Source organism: Salminus brasiliensis, chromosome 2, assembly GCF_030463535.1.
Source record: "Salminus brasiliensis chromosome 2, fSalBra1.hap2, whole genome shotgun sequence".
Taxonomy (NCBI): Eukaryota; Metazoa; Chordata; class Actinopteri; order Characiformes; family Bryconidae; genus Salminus; species Salminus brasiliensis.
In genome coordinates this window covers 50,776,703-50,796,518 of record NC_132879.1, presented here as the reverse complement: position 1 = coordinate 50,796,518, position 19,816 = coordinate 50,776,703, and the positions used below count along the sequence as shown (strand labels likewise).

The following is a 19,816-nucleotide window of genomic DNA, read 5'->3' as shown; positions in this document are numbered from 1 at the left end:
ACTGCTTTAGAAATAGTCTGCTGTAAAAGAGTAGATCTTCTAATGGTGCCTAATCGTAGCATTACACCTTTTAGTGAGCCCTGCTCTGTTTATCTCAAGAGACTGCAACTTAAGAGCTAATAGCGCCCCTTTGTGGAGTAACCCCAGCATTGCATGCAATTATTTAGATATGAGGTGAATCCCATCGTTCATCTAATTCACTGGTTTATCCTGATAGGTTAGGTTAGGTTCTAGTCATTTTCTGAATGATGCTTTTTCTTCTTTTTCGTTTTCTGTGTTTTTGACCTTGTTTGCATGTTCATTTTTGACCCCTGCTCCTGATGACTGTGGGTATTGCTTTGCCCCTGTATTCTCATTCATTACCATAGTACCATACTGGTTCTATTTCTCAACACATAGCCCACTTTAAACAGGGCAATATGATGGCAAACTTCAGTAATCAAAAGCATTGATTCATTATGTCCTCAAGCTTCAGTACAGGGCTTTTGAAATCACAGAAAAACATTCCCAGGTTAAATGTGTATCACCAGCCCCCTCCTTTAGGCCAGTAGTCTTCACAGATTTATAGCACTGGTTTAGCCCCCCTTTGTGACAAATCCTGGAAGGTCTCACAGCGTAGAGGAAAATGTGGTAAAACTGCAAGCCACCGCTTAGACCAGACTGCTAAAAGCAATCAGCTGAGATTCAGGGCAATTTGGACATCCTTCATTTGGTGGTGAGTTTTTCTCTGTTTTATTGATTTCAGTGTCATTTAAACAATGCAGCTTACTAGAACTACTAAACACAGCTGTTGCACGTCTGGGGTCTACTTTGCACCACTTAGAACATGAAGACATGCTATTCTATTATCCTATAATTATATGTCTTTTTGCCACTGGAGTACTTTGAACTGGAGTGGAGGGCTTTGAAGTGAGTTTGCAGTATAATGTGCTGTTTGAGACAATAATACAAATGTCTGATATTGCAGACATTTGTCCTGGATCATCCATAAGATGTCTGGTATTACTTCTTTGGCTACAGGGACCAGGAGATCTAATGAGAAAGGTACTGTTATGATGTAGAATGTAAGACTAATAGAAAGAGCTGCTGTATTTTACCCAGAAACATATTAAACTGTTGATGTCATGCAAAAATCTTGAATCTTCAAAATTTAAGTTTATAAGAGAAGAAAAAAAAAAAAACCTTACCTGTCAATGGAAGTTAATTGCAGGTTGTTTGGAGCACTTCTATTAGTAGATTCATTTTGAAATGTTGATACAATGTAAAATGTGGAAAAACGGCAAAAAGAAGATTTGTCTGACAGCATCAATGTCATTATGAGTCAATAGTCAAAAGTAGTAGCAGTACAGATCCCACACAGTATAAAGTGAGTAACTGTCTCTACTGTTCAGGGAAGAAGGCTTTCTATTAGATTTTGGAGGAACAGTGCTGTGAGGATCTGATTGCATTCAGCATTAAGAGCTAGTTAGTGAGGTCAGGATGTCGGATGATCACCACCCCACCTCATTCCCAACACCCCAACTCATCCCAAAGATACTGGATGGACCATTGTTCCAGAGGGGGCATTATACCCCTCTAGCATGGTGTCAATTGATTGTTCCAGAGAACACAGTTCCACTGCTCCACAGCTCTATGGTTGGGGGCTTTATACCCCTCAAGCCCATGCCTGGCATTAGGCATGGTGCCAGTACATTCATGTTTACTTGCTTCAGAAAGTCCTATTCTGGCAATACTTCTCTACAGGGACTAGATAAGCGGTGTGTGTGCACTTGTACTTCTATGTCAGCAGTGGGTGCAACTTAAAGTAAATGAATTCATTTATTAGAAGGGGTGTCCACAAACATTTGGACATATAATGTAGCTAGCTAGTAACCGTATAAATACTGGACTAAGCAACTGCTCAAGCTGATGTTTTGTTAGTGTTGGCTGGCTATCTGCACTTAAAATATGCAACATAAGTGAAATTGAGCTTTGTATAAAGTGCTGCACAAAAGTGGTTATTGAACAATCAGCGTTGTAACTATCATCTTCTCTCTTCCCCAGAACGCTGGCTGGCCAATGCCGTAAGGTTGGAGAGCATACATTTGTGCCGCAGGCTGCGCTTCCTGGGCCTGCAGCACCAGAGAGAGCTAGCTAGAGTGCGTGGGGCTCAGCTGGAGCTCAGAAAGGCCTTGGACCGGCTCAAAGATCACGGACCTTCATCACACCCTGCTCTGACCAGGCCAGCAGCCACCTCCACTGACCTTACTCCACTCTGCCCTCGTCGACAGCTGGTCGTCCAATCATGCTGCCCCAATCACATGCTGTGCTCCAGCTGCAACCTGCGACTCAGGCTGGCAGATAAGCTGACTCGCCGCTTCACCCCGGGCCTGTGGACCATGTATTGTCAGCCACTGCCTACATCCTGCCCTGGAGATGTGCAGTCCAGCATCTACCGCATGCCCAGCTTCATGGAGCGGAGGAACCTCTCTGCCTTGGATAACACTCTCAGATACTTGCCCTATCTGTAAGGTGCCATGTGTAGGGCTATCCTCAAGCTATTTTTAGCAGTGGTGACCCTCACCATATATATATAGTGTAGAAGTATATATAATATATATATTTTCTGTACTTAGTAGAAGCCTGCTTTTGAGGGGTCAGTGAGGGATCAAATTGTTCACAGGAGGACTGTTGGCTTTTTTCATGTTCCCTAAAATGCTAAGCTCTATACCCCACATAATGCACTGTAAACATCATTTAGAGCCTTTTGTGTTTCAACCACACCGTACATAGTCTTCTATAGATGCGTAATGCTTTATTTCTTTGTAGAAAACTTTCACAACCTAAGTAGTGCCCTTTATAAGGGAGTATGGAGCAAACTGGAACAGAGCTTATCATCAGGTGCTGACATTAGTTTTCCTGACTAGCCAGCTAACAAACTATGACAGAATAGTTGATAAGGTTAGAAGTTGTGGGTGCAGGAAGTAAAGTTTATGATGTCGTCACTGGAAGGGGATCATATCATATCCACTCAGTAAAGTTAGCTAACAGAGACTCATAAAGACTCTCAGACTCAACTGTCTATCAATACGCAGAGGATTTGAGTTTAAGCACCAAGCGTTCAGCGTAAGTGAGATCATTGTGATGTGAATTCTGAAGAATTCCCAGAGGAATTAGGGAATGTTAAGGACTTATTTGTAATGTCACTTACGTTTAGCCAGTTCTGTCCTTCAGCTTATAATGATTTGGAGAAGAGGGGGGAGACTGGAAGAGGGTAAATACAGTTTCCCAGTTTTCCATTCAAGGGCCTTTAAAGGTCATTGCATTTGCATACAGTTTGCTACTGTCTGAATGCAGCTTGGTTTGCTACTTCAATGCTGTTTAAGCGTTTCGAGCCATTGCTCTCTTGGTGGACAGTGGTGGATACAGCAACAAAAAGGCACAAAAAAGCCCAAACCTTTTAAAGTGCTTGGCCCTCCTTCCCTCTGGATTTATATGTAACCCTAAAGCAAGCTATTGTTCCTGCTCAAGCCTTTGCTTGCTGTTATACAGGCACAGACATTCCACTGCACAGCTCCAGGAGGATGAGAGCTTGGATATTCTTCGACTTCTTTCACCCCACAAAACAATGGAATGCTAAATATATCACCACGTCTTCGGGCATTCAGCAGGGTGTCAGACAGGTAATACTTTCTATGGAGGGAAAGCATGGCATTCTAAGGTGTTCTGTTTCTCTTGTAGTTGTCAAGGTGATTTCCTGGTTGTCAAGGTGATGGAGGCTGACTATGCAAACTCTTGTAAATGCAGTAAGTTTTCCAACAATTTAAAGGTTTTAAAAGAAAGACTGAGACTAATGCAATACAAAGAATACAGCAACCCTCCAAGCAGTGCTCTCCAGACCAGAGAAAAGATGGATGAAAAAAGCGGACAACAGAACAGCTGACTCAGCTGGCAGGGTGGCACATCATCAACAACATTAATACTGATGTCTGGAACTGGCCTCTGTGTGATGGACTACCACTTTTCTCTTCAATGGTGAGCTTATTTATTGCCCTCACCCCACCCCACTGTTAAGTAAAAGGAAACTCACCCAAGGCAGGTTTTCCACTGGGAAAGTAAAGCACTGAATTTCCTTGAATGACAGCATCATTTCCACATAAAATGTCCTCCCATCTTTTTAAAAAGCACACATGGCTATGCTAAATTGGGCTCCAAAGTTTCTTCCTGTCTTGTGCACCAATGATTCTGGGTAGGCTCCAAGTCTACCGCGATTCTGACCAGGAAAAGCGGATAAGAGGTCGGATGGATGGTTAGGTTATAAAAGTAACCATGCTGATTTAAAACCTACACAAATTGGGGGCATTTGAAGCACAACTGTCTTAGTGCTGGCCCTGTCCACAGGAGGAATTTAAATTCAATTCCCAGTTGATTCCCAAACAATTTCAATTCCCAGTAATGCCACTACCATCCATGGCCAGAGGTTCAGGAGTGTGTCCTGATTACATACGTATTAGTATTACTAACTAGTTTTTGAATTATAAGTATGTAGTATAAATAAAAGTCTCAGTATAAGTTGAGTATACTGAAATATCCACAATGCAAACTCAGGAACGCTTTGTTTTTGAGTGTGGTTACGATGGACACTAGTATCCCACAATGCAATGCAAAACAGAAAGGGAGGAACAACTTTTCCAACAAAATTATTGGATTACAAAAAAATATTGGATAACGAGACAAGCCTACAACGGCCTACGTTGGCATAACAACGCTTCATTAATTCCTGTTTGCACAAAAAAAGTTAGTTTGTTAATATTTTATACTAATATTAATATACTAATCTGCTAAACCTGCTCACTGCTGGCCAATTAAAAGCATGCATCTTGTTGTCCATTGTCCATTTTTTTTACCTCATCGTTTCAACCATTTAGCTGCTCTGTACACGGTGTGATTCATTCTGTATGAATGGACCAGAAGAAATGCTTGACTTCCATTGAAAGTTAAGTTCCACTGAAGTTTTTGTCCTTCTACTGTAAAGTTGCCGTTTTGGAGATACAGTGTTTTTCATTGGACAGCGACAATATAGTCTATGCCTTATAGTATTGGTGTGTATTACTCAATTGGGACACAGCCCGGAACTGTATAACCGGCCTTACTTTCTCTGGGTGGGTAAGTTGACTGTCTCTCTCTCTCCCCATCTCTTAGCATAGTTTTAATCATTGCATTCATCTGTTAAAACATGCAGCAAATTTAGCAGTTAGCATTTTGCTCCAAGCGTGTTGAGCTCCTGTAGTGTCGCGTTAGTTTAAAAAATACGTATTGTGTCTTGGCAGGAGCTGGCCTTCCATCTCCTAGCTTGGTAGCATCATGTGTTTGAGGCTGCAAAACCATCAACAAAACTGACAAAAGTAAAAAGGTCCATTTTGATTTCAGGTTGGCGTTGATATTTCAGGGTCAATCATAACTAAATCTGAAGTAAATCCATAACAATCATAACTAAATCTATAAAATCTGAATACTGAGGCTCTTGGTAACCTTCAGTGTGTTTTTACAGGGTTTTTTATGTACACATATAAATATGTAAATTCAATGCCTCATGTTTTCCAGTGTAAAAATCTTGTGATCAAAGTGATTTGAAATAGTTCACCTTCAATAATACACTTTGTTGTTTGTCATTTCACACACTGTAACAATAACCATCCCAACAAGGAAGAGAGAGCGCTTAAACCATGACTGTTTTATTGGCTGTACACAAATGCATGTCATTGAACGATTGCACTGTAGCACAAGTGTGACATTCTTATTTTTTCCATTGGTAAAGTCAATAACATCCCTTATATTTACACTATGTTTAATATATATATTTCTATATACGTATCTTTTGTACAATGTACAATGTTGCAATCAAGTGAAATTAGGATAGCAAACAATATTCCCTCAAACTCAGATTCAGTCAAAAGCATGCAAGTTTTTGTCCAGTAAAGACATGAAAGAAAATCACGGCCCGGAGTCGAGTTGTCTGTAAGCATGTCTCAGTAGCAGCCAAAGCGGATAAAGTCAAAGCCAAGACACAATGAGCGAGTTTCTTTTTTTTTTTTTTTTTTTTTTTTTTTGGAAATCTGAAGAATTTTGCTTAAAGGATCCACTTACAGTACAAATGGCCTCTAGTCTCCATTATTGGTGTGTAGTGAATACCTAATTAGTGTAGTACTGAACTACAGGACCATTTCACTAATTAACACAGATCTAAACAGACAGTCATTCCAAGTCTCTCATACGCAACAGAGCACGAAGACTGTGTCTTTAAGAAACGTTGTCTTAATGTCTAATATTGCTTTCACATACTGACTTTTAAACTCTTAAAAAAATGGTGCCAAAAAAGGGTTCCTATGGCAACAAAACACTGAAAAAGTTTAATTATTTTTGTAAATGAGAGTGAAAACTTGAGGGCAGTCCTCTTCATTAGGGATTCCAGGCTTCATTATTCCATCCATGCATTTCTTCAATGTACCAGTTCCACTGGCTGCAAAACAACCCCGGCGCATGATGCTACCACCACCACGCTTCACAGTTAGTACAGTGTTCTTGAGGTTATACCTTTACTCCTCCAAATACTCCTTCGCACAGGGTAAAGGCTCTACATCGTCCAAGTCTAGAACCATTTAGAACCCTTTATTTTTAGGACTGGTGTGTCTTACAGGTTCAGTGAAAGAAAGCCAAGAGAGGATCTGTGGGCTCCTTAAGCAAACTGATTTTCTAAGACTACATGAACGTGACTTTTATTTGCCGCACTTCACTTTGGCACAAGGACAATGAGGAAAGACTTGACAACTTGACATTCGACTGACAGGTGAGGACATTTTGAGAGAAAAAAAAATATATACGCTATATCTTTGTCTTGGCTACACAAAATAGCTGAGTGGCGTTTACCAACAAAACACAGATAGTAAGAAAATAAAGCTACTGTACTATGATCTCAAATAAAATTCTCTTCACAGTTTAAAATTATTTGCATCGTGATATCGTTCCATTGTTAGCTACATATGAATAAACTCTGTTTCTAAATCTCTTCATACGCTTGGGACAATTGGGACAATTTTCCAACCTCCAATAAACAAACAGTTCACATTTTAAAAAGAAGTCTGAAGTCTTCCTGCACACTGAATAACCACCTTTTTAACATATTTATGTACGCTATGTAGAAAATATATGGCGGATGCAATAAGCAGTTTCTTTTTTACTTTGTGTTTCCTCTTTATTTGTCTAATGGTAACAGTAACTACACGTTCTTTGGGTGAAAGTGCCTTATTATTTTTCTTCAACGTCAATTACTTTGGGTTTAGCCCTGGACACATACACACCCATGCTGGTATTACACTCCCAGGACGCTGACATACATCCAGAGGCTACGGACACACACACACACACACACACACACACACACACACACACAGAAATAAAAAAACAAAGAAAAAATAAAAAGAAAAAGAACACAGAACATGCAGAACATCTTGGCAGTAACAGAACTGCACAACTGTAAAACAGCAATACTTGCGCTGGCATCACATATAGCAAAAGCGTTGCGTGTGAGGATTTGGAATATGTACATTTGGTCATAGTGGTGGCGACCAGGGCACTGGCATGTTCCTGTAAACGCTATTAGACAGATTTGCAGTCAACAACGACAGAAGAAACATAATAATAATACAAAACAACAGAAGAAGTGTGGGGCTGCACAGTAGATCCCATTTCGGCAAGTTCCACACGAGTATATACTTGGTGTCCATCGTCTGGAATGCGTGAAGTTCATCCCATCCTTAATTCAGTTAATTATGGAGCTGAAAAGCAAGTTTTTTTTTCTTTCATTCTTTGTTTTTTTTTTTTTATTACAAAAGTCAAAGCTAGGCTGCAAAGGGCCCATGCAGATTATTGGCATTGAATGTTGATTTAACACAACCTCAAGGCAAGGATGGACTGCTCAGTTTTCAGTGTACTAAGCACAGTGGTTGTTTCGTGGGTCATTAAAACATGTGGGTGGAATCGAACTCACACACTTAGCACAGGACCTCCTACAATACAGTGAATGATGGGTTTCCTAGGAGAGCAAGGTTAGCAAGGGCAGTATGAAGGTTCAGTTCTTAATAATGGGCCGAGTCTACTGTTAAAAGCGACTAGTTGCCAAATGAAATGATCTTGATGTGTATAAAATACTTGCTGTTTCTAAACTGCTGTGAAAATTGCTTTTACATAGTTTGCAGCTCTGAAGGCTAACTAATCCTTACTGACCACTTCGATCAGTGAAAAACTGAACACATCATTCAGTTATATAGCTTCAATATCATTGGCGAACACCACACAAGTACCAAAATATGGTGCATGACCGGGCATAGCAAACTGGTATGATGTTTCCAACAAGTCCACGATGAGAACATTGGCATTGAGAATCTTTGAAAGGATGAATGCTTGAATGCTAGAATGTGATGATGCTAGAAAAATGGCCAGAATACAAGTGGTCCTTGTATAAACCTCAACCCAAAGTAAAATGACCTTACAGCAATGGAAGTGGAGCTGCTTTAAACTAGCTCAAAGAACAAGGAGCATGGGTCCTTCCATCATGGACAATCTGCAGAGTTCTGCAGACATCTCTCAGCAACTTAACCCCCGCACTTGCGCTGTTCAGGATGCTGTTAAGATTTTTAGAGGATGACATATAATGTAGCCCTTGGAATGGTACAGGATAACAGCAGACTGGCCTTGCAGTAGCATTATGGAGATGTTAGCCTGTAAAAAACTAAACAAACCAAAACAAACAAACAAACAACAAAAAAAACAGGTGGTCCCACATGCATCCCACTGGGCAGACAGGTTGGCAGGTTGTTAAGCTGCCCCCAAACATACCTCTAAGCTACCGGCCAAAGACACAACAAGGAGCCCACATTGAATCCATGGTCACACACCAGGCTGAAGTGGGTAAAATCTTGCAGTGAATTATGTTTAAAAAAACAAACAAAACCCAACAACTGTCAGACAATGGAGCCCTTGGAAGAGGAGAGATGGATGGACTGGATACGAGTGGCCAGGGTTCGCTCCAGGTCGTGAAGGACGTCATAAGAAGGGGCTGGCCCAGGGCTCTCTGCAGGCACCTCATACAGCAGCTGCTTAAAGTTCTCCAGCTCAATCAGGAGCACCATGTTCTTCAGGAAGAAGCCCTCGATGAAGGCAGACAGTTCGGTGGCCCCCAGGAACTGAGAATGAATTTTACATTAATTAAATTCCTAGATTGTTAATATTGTAAAAAGGGTTGTTTATATGGACGATTCTTCAGTTAGAAGATATTATATTTATAAAGACCAATAAAGACCATAGAAAATCCAACAACTGGATATTTGTTTGGAGAAACAGGGTGGTATGTACAAATAAACTTGAAAATCCCCACTGTAATGTCCAGTGTTTTAATGGGGAAAGTAAAACAAACCGGTAGTAAACGGCTAGGAGATCCCATTAAAACCTTAGTCTACACCATAGTAAAAAGTTGTATTACTGTAACACATGTATTACTACTTCAAATGCCTACAATTAGAAGCAGGTGCAGCACATCAGCTTCAGATGATTAGAACATGTTTAGAGAGGATACTGGAGGAAACTGTCTTATTTAAACCTCAGATTATGCAAAAATACATCATCTACAATCAGGTGATGCTGAAGAGACATCGGGACCTGACCATAGTTAGTCAGAAGACCCTAGACAAAGAGCAGGACTTCTGGATCAAAAAGTGCTTTGAACAGAAGAACTGAAGTCTTGCTCAGAAGGTTTCCTCCTTGCACACCGCACACATGAATGCAGTGAAGTCTTACCTTGGTATGCTTGTAAATGTCCACACATGTGTCTATGGTGATGTTCTTGGAGCAAATAATCTCACAGTGTCTTTGGAGGGCCTCAAGCTGGAAGAATTTGGCTGCAGACAGGAGCTGTGAATGAGACAGAACCCTCTTAATTATCACACTGAACGTAGTGCTCAGCTGTATCATCTATACTGGTATACTGGTATTGGATTTTTACATAAAAATATGATAAACATTGTAGAGCATAATTATTTTTTCGGAATTTTGCACATAAATAAAATAAAACATAAGTTAAAGTTTTTTAGCTTATTTTAGCAATAATTTATTGAAAGCAAATATTTACTGTTTATATTTCAGAATGTGCTGGACTGTGTTATCTGTGGAGGACCTGAACATGTGTTTTACTATAGTGGTGTATAGTATTAGTATTACATAATACTAATATTACAGTATTACATAAACATTAACTGTTAACTGTCTGGAATCAAACTCTGACATGAGTTTAGCACAGGACTTCCTACAATGCTGCTCTGAAGAACATTAAAACCATAATATGTAGTAATTATGTAATGTAAATATAAATCTGGATTAAGATTCTATTAGGTGTCATTTTAAGAGATTAAGAAGACAAAGAACAAAATACAACCCAGTAAAAACAAAGGGTTTAAGGTATTTATTTAGCATGCATTAAATTAGTAAACATTTGGGACCCATTAACTAAAAGGACTGTGTGTGACTCTATTGTTACTCATTTAAAATGAATAGTAAAGGCACCAAATGTACAAATACAAAATGATTCTCGGAAAACACATTCAGTCTGTGTCCAAACTTTTGACTGTTAGGTTAACAGTACTCAGGAAGCATAGGTTCATTAGTATTATGGTACTGAACTTTGTCCAACAAGTGTGAGAGTACAAATGGTTTCGGCTGGTGTCACTGGTTAAAAAAAGGAGGTTCTTGAACCCTCGTGAAGAGTGGAGGAGCAGCAATGAGGCGATGGAGGTGAAAATATATGCAAGGTCCGAAACATCTATTCTCAGTAATGGTTATCCTTATGCTTTGATGATCTCTAGAAGTGCCACTTTTTCTCTTTGCAGTTAAAGTGAATCATTTTATGACACATGGAGTGGGTGTGGGAACAACTAGCAGACCCAGGTTGGCCTTGGCTGGCAATCACAGCATCACAGCCAGCCACATTCACATCATATCATATGAGACATCCTATTAACCCTCAAATAAAAGTGACAAAAAGTGAGAGAGGATGAATAGAACAGAATAGAAAAGAAGAAAGGTAGAGGAACACTGTGTAATACCTCCATGACTTCAGTGTTTCTGATGTGCAGTGACTCAGTGCCTCCACAGTACAGGTACTGCATCACCAACTGCAACACAAAGCACACTCAGTGTACTCAGAAATAACAGAACATCAGAACTACACTATATAGATGTAGAAAGTATTGGGACATCTACACATAACACCTACAGAAGCTTTTATGACATCCTATTATAAATCTATAGGCATTAATTCGGAGTTGGTCCTCCCTTTGTACCTATAACAGCTTCAGCTCTTAGACTTTCTACATGATTTTGGAGTGTGTGTGTGTGTATGTGTGTGGGGAGTTTTGTCCATTCATCAAGAAGAACATTTGTGAGGTCAGACTCTGATGTTGGATGAGAGGGTCTGGTTCACAATCTTCGTTGTAATTTATCCCAAAGGTGTTTCATGGGGTTGAGTACAGGGCTCTGTGTGTGCCAGTCAAGATTCAGGCTGTTGGCACCCAATTCTCACCCTGCCATCTGTACACCTCAGCAGATATCAAGATTCATTAGATTTTCATTAGTATTGGTAAGCCTGTGCCCACTGCAGCCTCTGCTTTCTGTTCTTGACTTACAGAAATGGAACCCGGTGTGGTCTTCTGCTGTTGTAGCCCTGCCACCTCAAGGTTGTGCGTGTTGTTGTACATTTTCAAAGATGCTTTTCTGCTCACCACAGTTATACAAAGTGGTCGTCTGAGCTACAGCAGTCTTTCTGTTAGCTCCAAGCAGTCTGACCATTCTCCATTGACCAACAATCATGTCATGCTCGAAACCTGCTGATTTATTAAAAACACAGTCCTAAAAGCCAAGTGCAAAAATATTCCCACCTGGAAAATGTTGTACTTGACATGACTGATTTCAATGCAAGTGTTCTCTGCAGCAGGTCTGTTGGAGAGCAGAGACTTGAACCTAACACACAGAAGAAGAGAAAATGCAGAAATGATATTTTCCTTTAATCAAACTGTATGGTTGCTGTCAGGTTGTATAACTATTACTCAGGAAAGCTGGGATCAATATCCACTTGATGGAGCCACACTGCATACCGTATAAACACGCTCTCTGATAACACAGTCGTCTCACCTGGCTGAGGCTGTGAAGAGCAGCACTTTGTGGGCATAGAATGGTTTTCCCTCCACCAGGAACGTCACATCAGACATTTCTTTATTGTTCAGAAAGTGTGGATCTAGAGAAGCATGTGAGATCAGACTCTTATCAACTAATTTAAATGAAATTAAACACTGAGCCCATCATGTAGTGATCTGGCAGAATGTCTGCAGGGGCCATACGTGATATAATATCAACAATAACAATAATAACAACAGTTTATTCATAAAGCAGATTCTCTTTAACAGTGAATCTCAATATGTTTTAGGAATGAAGCACTACAGCATGTTTGATTAAGTAAAATTAATAAAGTACAGTTTTATGCAAAGGTTTGGACAACAGTGGTGAAAGTATGTGTTGTTTAAGTGTTTAAGTACAAAGAACAAATCTGTGTACATTTTATTGCACAATTATTGTTTATGCCGAAAAAAGATTTTTTTTTTGTTGTTAAATTCAGAAAATAAAAAAAAGGTTGTTCTCTTTTATCATTTGGCTGAAACAAGCCATTGTTACATTGCTGTCCAGACTTTTACCTACAGCTGTAACATCACATTTACAAATCATATATATAAGATATATATAATAAGATAATATATATATATCAATCATATCAATCATATATATTCTATATATATATATATAGAAGGCCCCAATAGGCCAGTTCAAATTACAATAATATTGGTGTACCTGTGGCACTTAATATCGCAAATAATTTTCCCCAAGCAATAATCCCAGAAATGTAACAAAACTCAGTCAAAAATGTACTTCGGATGATCCTGTGAACATTAGTAGGTTTTATTACATTTGACATTTTCAATTTAATTACCAAATTGAATTCAATATTTGTGTGTTATTATTGCTATTTATTACTATAATATTAAGTGCTACAGAACCTTTCTCAAATTTCAAAGATTCAAACAAAAATTGCAAAACAAAACTAAAGCAAATCCAGTATAAAATAGAACGGTTTATATAAAGCTTCAGTCTGAACAACATGAACAAGCTTTTAGTTCTGGATTTAAAAACACTCCTCGAGCTTGTATGCCTGATGATATCTAGCAGACTACTGCAGAGTTCAGAAGCTGTAACTTATCTGCCTTCTAGATGGCAGTAGTGTTCCTCCGGAGTGTCAACCTTAATTCTTAAACTCTTTCCCTCTCTCTCTCTTTCTCTCGCTCGCTCTCTCTCTCTCTTTCTGTTGATGATGAAAGTAATTTTGGGGTATTCTCCATAAAAAGAGCTTGATGGTGGTGTTTATTTTTCCACTGTCACAGTTCTCAAGACAAAAGCACACACACAAACTGCTATGTGAAATTCAGGGATTTATAAGCACTTCGAGCTAATTTTGCTTCCTCAAATGAAGGTGTTTGGTAGCAGTGCAGGGAAGGCCGTTTTTGAGTCAGTTTTTAAGGACAGATTTTAACTGGGGCAGCAGCGCTGGTACTCACCCAGTCGGGATGTCTGTTTCTTTTTGATCTCTGTCAGCTTGGGGATTGGAAAAGGCCCGTAGCACTGGGTGAAGATTACAGATAGCTGCTGGCTGATTACTTCGTTCTGCAGATTATACACACACACACACACAGGCGCACAAAGTTTACACCGACGCAAGTCTTCAAACAGGTACAACATCAAGGGTTTAGAATCATTTCCCAACTTCACTAAACGGGTCTAAAAAGAGAGACAGATATTTCCAACCGACAACGTAGTTCTGGCTGTTTTTCTCACATTAAAGGAATATGAAATGACTGATTTATGAATTTATACATGTGTTGCATTGGGGGATATCATTTGAGAGCATTACATAAAGGTAGCTAATATGCTTGGAGTGTTACTGTGTGATATAGCTCAATAAGCTCTCCTGTGATTTTAATGATGTGCAGTCTTTGAAATACTGAATAATAAAAAATATCATTGTGCTTATCATTGCTGTCACACAAAACCTTGGATCCAATCTGATTTTGTTCACATTTCTGTCGCATGCCCACCAATCAGACATGTATTCCATCTAGGACCCCTTATAAAAGTAATTCAAATCTGATTAAAAAAAAAGATTGGATTTGACATGTCATACAATCCTGACAAATGGACTCGCTGTTTTAGGCATAAAAAGCCATTAGCAATTTTAGCACTAAACCTTGAAATACTGCAGCCAGCTGTGTATTGTTAAAATGTCATCATGTCAATCATGATATTCCACTATTGCCATACTGCCCATAATCCCTATTTGACCATCTACGTGTGAGCAGGGTCAGAGGTGTAAACCTTGCTTGCTCGGAGGATCTGGAACATGAGTGGCAGGCCATGTGTGATGAGCTCCTCTGTGTACTCGTCCTCCTGAATGCAGCTGAAGTCCTTCAGCAGGCCCTGGATCAGCGGCCGCCGCTGCTGCATGAAGCACGTCCGCAGAGACTCCAGCCATGTGTGCAGAGTCCATGGAACACCTACACACACACACACACACACAAACAGTTTGCCAGTCGGTCAGGTAGTATAGTTTATCCATTCAAGCATCCGGATTAAAGGAGCCATATCATCTTCATTTTTAGCTTATTACATGACTAGTCTGATGTACTGTCTAAACACAATCAAACGCACTGCTCAGGTCCCAAGAATGGAAGCTACAACAGCCAACAAATTAGAGTTCATTGGGGATATTATGTCACAACCATGAGCACAGTTAAATATGACCGCCAATCCAGCCTACAGCTGTTTATCCCATTCGCTGTGAACTGATAAGGAGTGCTGTTACTGAAGACAGATGAGATTTACAAGATTTACATAGAACCTTGTTGTTGAGGCACTTCACAGAATAACCCATCATAACAATAGTCTTACCTGGATTTCTGCATAATGATTTCTACTAAAATATGGTCTGATCATTATCTAAGTCACAATTATAGACAAACACAATCTAACTAAACTAATATCACACAAACAGCTGCACTGTTCAAGTGTTTTTAACACATTGAGTGAACATCCAGTTCACATAGTGCAGGCTAGAAAAAGTAAGTGAGCCTCTCTGTTAATGACTTCCCCGAGAGCTAACTGGCAAAAGGTGTTTGAATTGAGGAGAGGAGATTGGAAGTGTGGTTGATACAGGCACAAAGGACAATATGGCCCCTTTAAAAAAGAGTCAATAGCACGACTATGCAACAGGTGACTACGCTAACTGCTGTGCTATATCAGTACTAACCCATGCAGTGAGTGTCTATGAAAACCCAGGCAGTGGATGTCTGTGGTAACCTAAAGAAGTCAGTCCTAACAGGCTGCAGATGTGGGCGGCAGGCGTGCAGTGTGGTTACTAACCCAGGCTGCGGATGTCTATGGTAATGTCCACATGGCCGTGTTCGGCGCTGTGGTACATGGCCTCTCGGAGGGCCCTCAGTTTGGCCTTGCCTGTCCGCAGCGTGCCCTCCGAGTGGGCTGTTCTCTTCTCTCCACCAGGCTCTGAACCCTCAGCCAGAATCTCCTCCAGAGATAAGACGTCACCCTTATCCTTGTCCACCTGAGACAGAAGCTTGCGGAACACGTTCCTGCGGGATCACATGCAGGAAACAACTCAGTCGGCTCCAGATCACTCAGGGATAAACGTACAGCGATGACAACAGTAATGTAGTTTCCTCAGAGTTTATTCTGCTTTTGTTGGAGTAACTATCTCTACTGTCCAGGGAAGGCTTTGTACAATTGCTGTGAGGATTTGATTGCATTCAGCGTCAAGAGCATTGATGATGAGCACCCCACCTCATGCCCAACTCCCTAACTCATCCTAAAAGTATTGGATGGAGCACCATCCCTCATTCCAGAGAACACAGTTCCACTGCTCCACAGCTCAATGCTGGTGGGCTTTACACCCCTCTAGTCCACGCCTGGCATTAGGCAGCATGGTGCCAAGCGTTCATCAGGTTCAATACATTTATTTGCTCCAGAGAGTCCTACTCTACTGGCAGCACTTTTCTACAGGGACTAGACACGCTGTGTCTGGTGTGTGCATCTGAGTTGCCCATCTGTGTCAGCAATGGGTGCAACTTAATGTAGTACTGAATTTGAAGGGGATCACAAACATTTGGACATATAGTGTAGCTTCTAGCATGATGCCACTCTTTGTATATGCTACTGTAAATGTAGGCACCTCACTGACCAAGGCTGTGCTGAAACGCTGTTACAAGGTAAGAGGAATGATGAATCTACTGACATTCACTTCTATGAACTGTCTGATTAATGCTCGGGCAATGACAGCAACATGCTGCTATTCATATATTCAACGTTTCATATCTCCTTGCCTTTCGCTTAGCTATCAAGTTGGGTATGACTAAGACACAGCTTACACTGTATTCCTACAGCCAGAGAGATACGTCAGAGTTTGAAACTGTTTAAAACATAACGTCCGTTTTTAAAAGACCCTTAAGTCCTCAGATGTTTATGACTCTCATTTATCAAGGCATGAAAACAATTTTTCCACATATTACTGCGGCCTGCTCTTGGGCTTGTATTAGGGAGTTAGTGTAAAGTCATTATAACTCAGTGGAAGTATGCTCAGAGAATGACTGGTTCGATCCACGCGGGGCCACAAATCACAGTAAGTCGCAGCGTCGCAAATGTCTCAGGGGCTCAAGGCACTACGAAAGCAGCTTTTTTTTTTCAAAGTCCCGGCTCCGGCTGCAATACGTCTGCAAATCCGACCCGGCCTCCATAACGGATTGCCTTAATATCAAGGCATTGAGGGGAGCTGGCCGTCTAACGCAGTGGAATCTCAGTCAGAACGCATGCACGGTGAATATCAATAAGCATTCATTATGCAGTGCTGGGTATGGGTGTGAGTGAACGAGTGGGCACTGACACTCGTGGTTTACAGTTTCCCTGCAATGGGAAACGATGGTGCTGAAGTTATGGAGATCTATTTCTTCTGCGGACCTGCATGAAAAAACAACCAGCTGCTCTTTTATATCTGGCAGCAATTTCAGGTCAGAAGTTCAGAGTTGACGGATGGGATGTTTACAGTAATGATAAACAGCAGAAACGAAACACACTGCTGAGTGAGGTGAAGCATGGGCTATGTGAAAAAGGAACCAGCAGTTCCTACTTAACGTGCATTCTTCTGTGTGTGTATGTTTATACACCACTGCTCACATCAATGTTTTGTCTGATGCAAAATCAATTATACTGCATATACATGTATAAAATCATCTTGACCTCCAGCAAGTACTGTACAACTCCATCAGCTTCAAATCATTTGTAAGAATAGAAACTTTAGATGATGATCAGTGGAACTACAGGGGATCAAAAAGTGAGTGATGGATCTGTACAACATCGTTAATGACGTTACAGTAAGATTTATAGGGTGACAAACTTGCATTTGTAAAGCATAGCAACACACTGAGCATTCTACCCATCCTGGATAGAGCAAGTCCAATTGGGCCGTTTAGACAAATTGCTATAATAATACCACAATAAATGGCCATATCATATTTAATAACTCCTTATTGTTACCAAGATACATGAGATTTTCACTACTCAGCACTAAAAACTAGATTAGTCTATTTCTATTTAATATCTAAAAATACAGATGCTAATCAAGCTGATCAAGAACAGCTGTTTAAATATTGCTGGTTTGTTTATGTTGCTTAAATTTACAAATATTCATTATTCTTTTTTCTTTTTAAATAAACAAATGATTAAAACAATTATATGCATCTGTATGGTGTGTATGGGTGTGTGTATTACCTGTGTCCATGTGCAGCAGCCAGGCTGTATGAGTTCATATCGCCCAGTGGAGCAGACGTAATGCCATTGCGGTATGTGGTGCCAATCAAAGGGTCCGCTCCTCTCTCCAAGAGCAGGCTGACCAGCTCAAAATTGCCTGAAAACATCCCACAAGAAGCAAGTGTTTTATAGTCATTCCATCTACCACATTCTTACACATCCCACACTCTTTCACAGCCTGAAAAGGTGGTGGTGGTGGAGGTACCTCCCTAAAACATCTTGGCCACACTCCCAGCATTCCTCTATACTGTCACGCAAAAACGTTGCATCTCCAAAATGGCAACTTTACCTGACGCGGAAAAACCTCTAGAACTTCTAATTGAAGTAAATGTAAAAAGATTGTATTCCATTTGATTGTGCCTGACACGATGAAAATGATACATCACTAGTTTTGCGTTTGCTAGTTTTGTTATTAAAAATGATTAAACATACAAAACAATATATATATATATATATATATATATATATATATATATATATACATTTATGCAAGGGAAGGTTTTTTGTCGTCTGTGAGAAAAATACCCCATGGCAATCAGACAGTCTCTATGTTTTAGTGCTGGCTGGTTGCCAACTCACCCGAGCAGTGCAGATGGCTTCAACATCCACAAAAACGTTCATTTGACAATGTAGAATGTCCTTATGATTACTCTAAGATGTCCTAGAAGTGAAGTTACCTGTTTTTCATATCAGAGCTCAACAGCTTAAAGTGTGTGAATGGCTCTGAACCATGCAAAAATCCCGGCTACTTGACTACCGCCGCCAAGTTTGACAAGCTTTTCCGCTCCTAACACAACGCTAACAGGATAAAGATCTCAGTGAAAAATTACAAAACTAATTTAACAGAAATCTTGTTTAAATGACATGGAAAGTGAAGGATCAGCCCTGTTACAGTGCAGCAGCCAGGCTAGGTAAACGTTTAAGTAGCTCTGGTCAAAATTTCTGTTACTGTGATGACCTAAGTCAATCAAAGATTGCCTGATTTCCAAAAGGCATAAAGTAAAAGAAGACACATTAATCTTTTAAGCAGGATTACATTTTTCTTTTACAGGTTAAAATAATAATAAAACAGTAAAAGGATCTGAAGCAAAAGTTTGGGCACCCTGTATGGGTAAATACAGGGCAAATTTTACAGCAATAAGCCTTCTAATAAGGCTTCAAGATGTCTTGCTGCACTGCTCTTTTGCTTGCTCCTCATTAAGTAACCCACTGTGGATTTTGAGATGTGATTAGGATCATTGTCATTGGTGTAATGTCTGTTTCCAGAATCTGTTGGTATTCCATCAAATCTACTCTCCCCTCCACCAGTGAAATACTCCCCACGCCACTGGCTGCAACGCAATCAAGTCTTATGCTAAACAGTTGGAAAGGTGTTCTTTTCATGAAGTTCTGCAGCCAAACAGTTCTGTTTTAACTTGAACGTGTTTTCATCAGGCTTGTTTAGATGGTCATTTGAAAATGTTGTGGTGGGGATGCAATAATGGTTTCCACCTGACCTCCAGTGCATCCCCACTCCAGAGTCTACAGAGTCTTCCTGAAGGTCTGATTTCTACTAATCATATGAACAGTTCTCTCAGAAAGCTTTCTAGGAATCACGCTTAAATTATTTATTAGAAATTTCTTCAAGTCATTAAACATGCATTATTGTATGTTATTCTGTTCACCACAGGATAAATGTACATCAAATCTGGGAGCAAAGAAAACAGTAAAGAACGCTGGACTGAAGATAGTCTGTTTCTTTATGTTGCTGCAGCAGAAAGACCACTGTGTGAAATACTTCTACCTCAGTTCTGAGAAACTGGACTCAGTCTGGTTT

The 19,816-nt window shown here is 40.2% G+C and overlaps 1 protein-coding gene across 1 annotated transcript in view; it reads right to left on the bottom strand.

Annotated features, from left to right (window-relative positions):
• Window positions 1–5,698: 5,698 nt before the first annotated feature.
• The window catches only part of btbd11a (BTB (POZ) domain containing 11a), a 248,887-nt gene continuing 234,769 nt past the window's right edge, over window positions 5,699–19,816 (bottom strand). The window contains exons 9-17 of the mRNA XM_072673081.1: window positions 17,962–18,097; window positions 15,547–15,773; window positions 14,503–14,681; window positions 13,689–13,794; window positions 12,217–12,319; window positions 11,964–12,045; window positions 11,133–11,201; window positions 9,832–9,945; window positions 5,699–9,221 (exon numbers count right to left, since the gene is read on the bottom strand). Coding sequence (XP_072529182.1) covers window positions 9,000–9,221; window positions 9,832–9,945; window positions 11,133–11,201; window positions 11,964–12,045; window positions 12,217–12,319; window positions 13,689–13,794; window positions 14,503–14,681; window positions 15,547–15,773; window positions 17,962–18,097 — 1,238 coding nt within the window. The 3' untranslated portion in view covers window positions 5,699–8,999. The remainder of the gene's footprint in view (window positions 9,222–9,831; window positions 9,946–11,132; window positions 11,202–11,963; window positions 12,046–12,216; window positions 12,320–13,688; window positions 13,795–14,502; window positions 14,682–15,546; window positions 15,774–17,961; window positions 18,098–19,816) is intronic.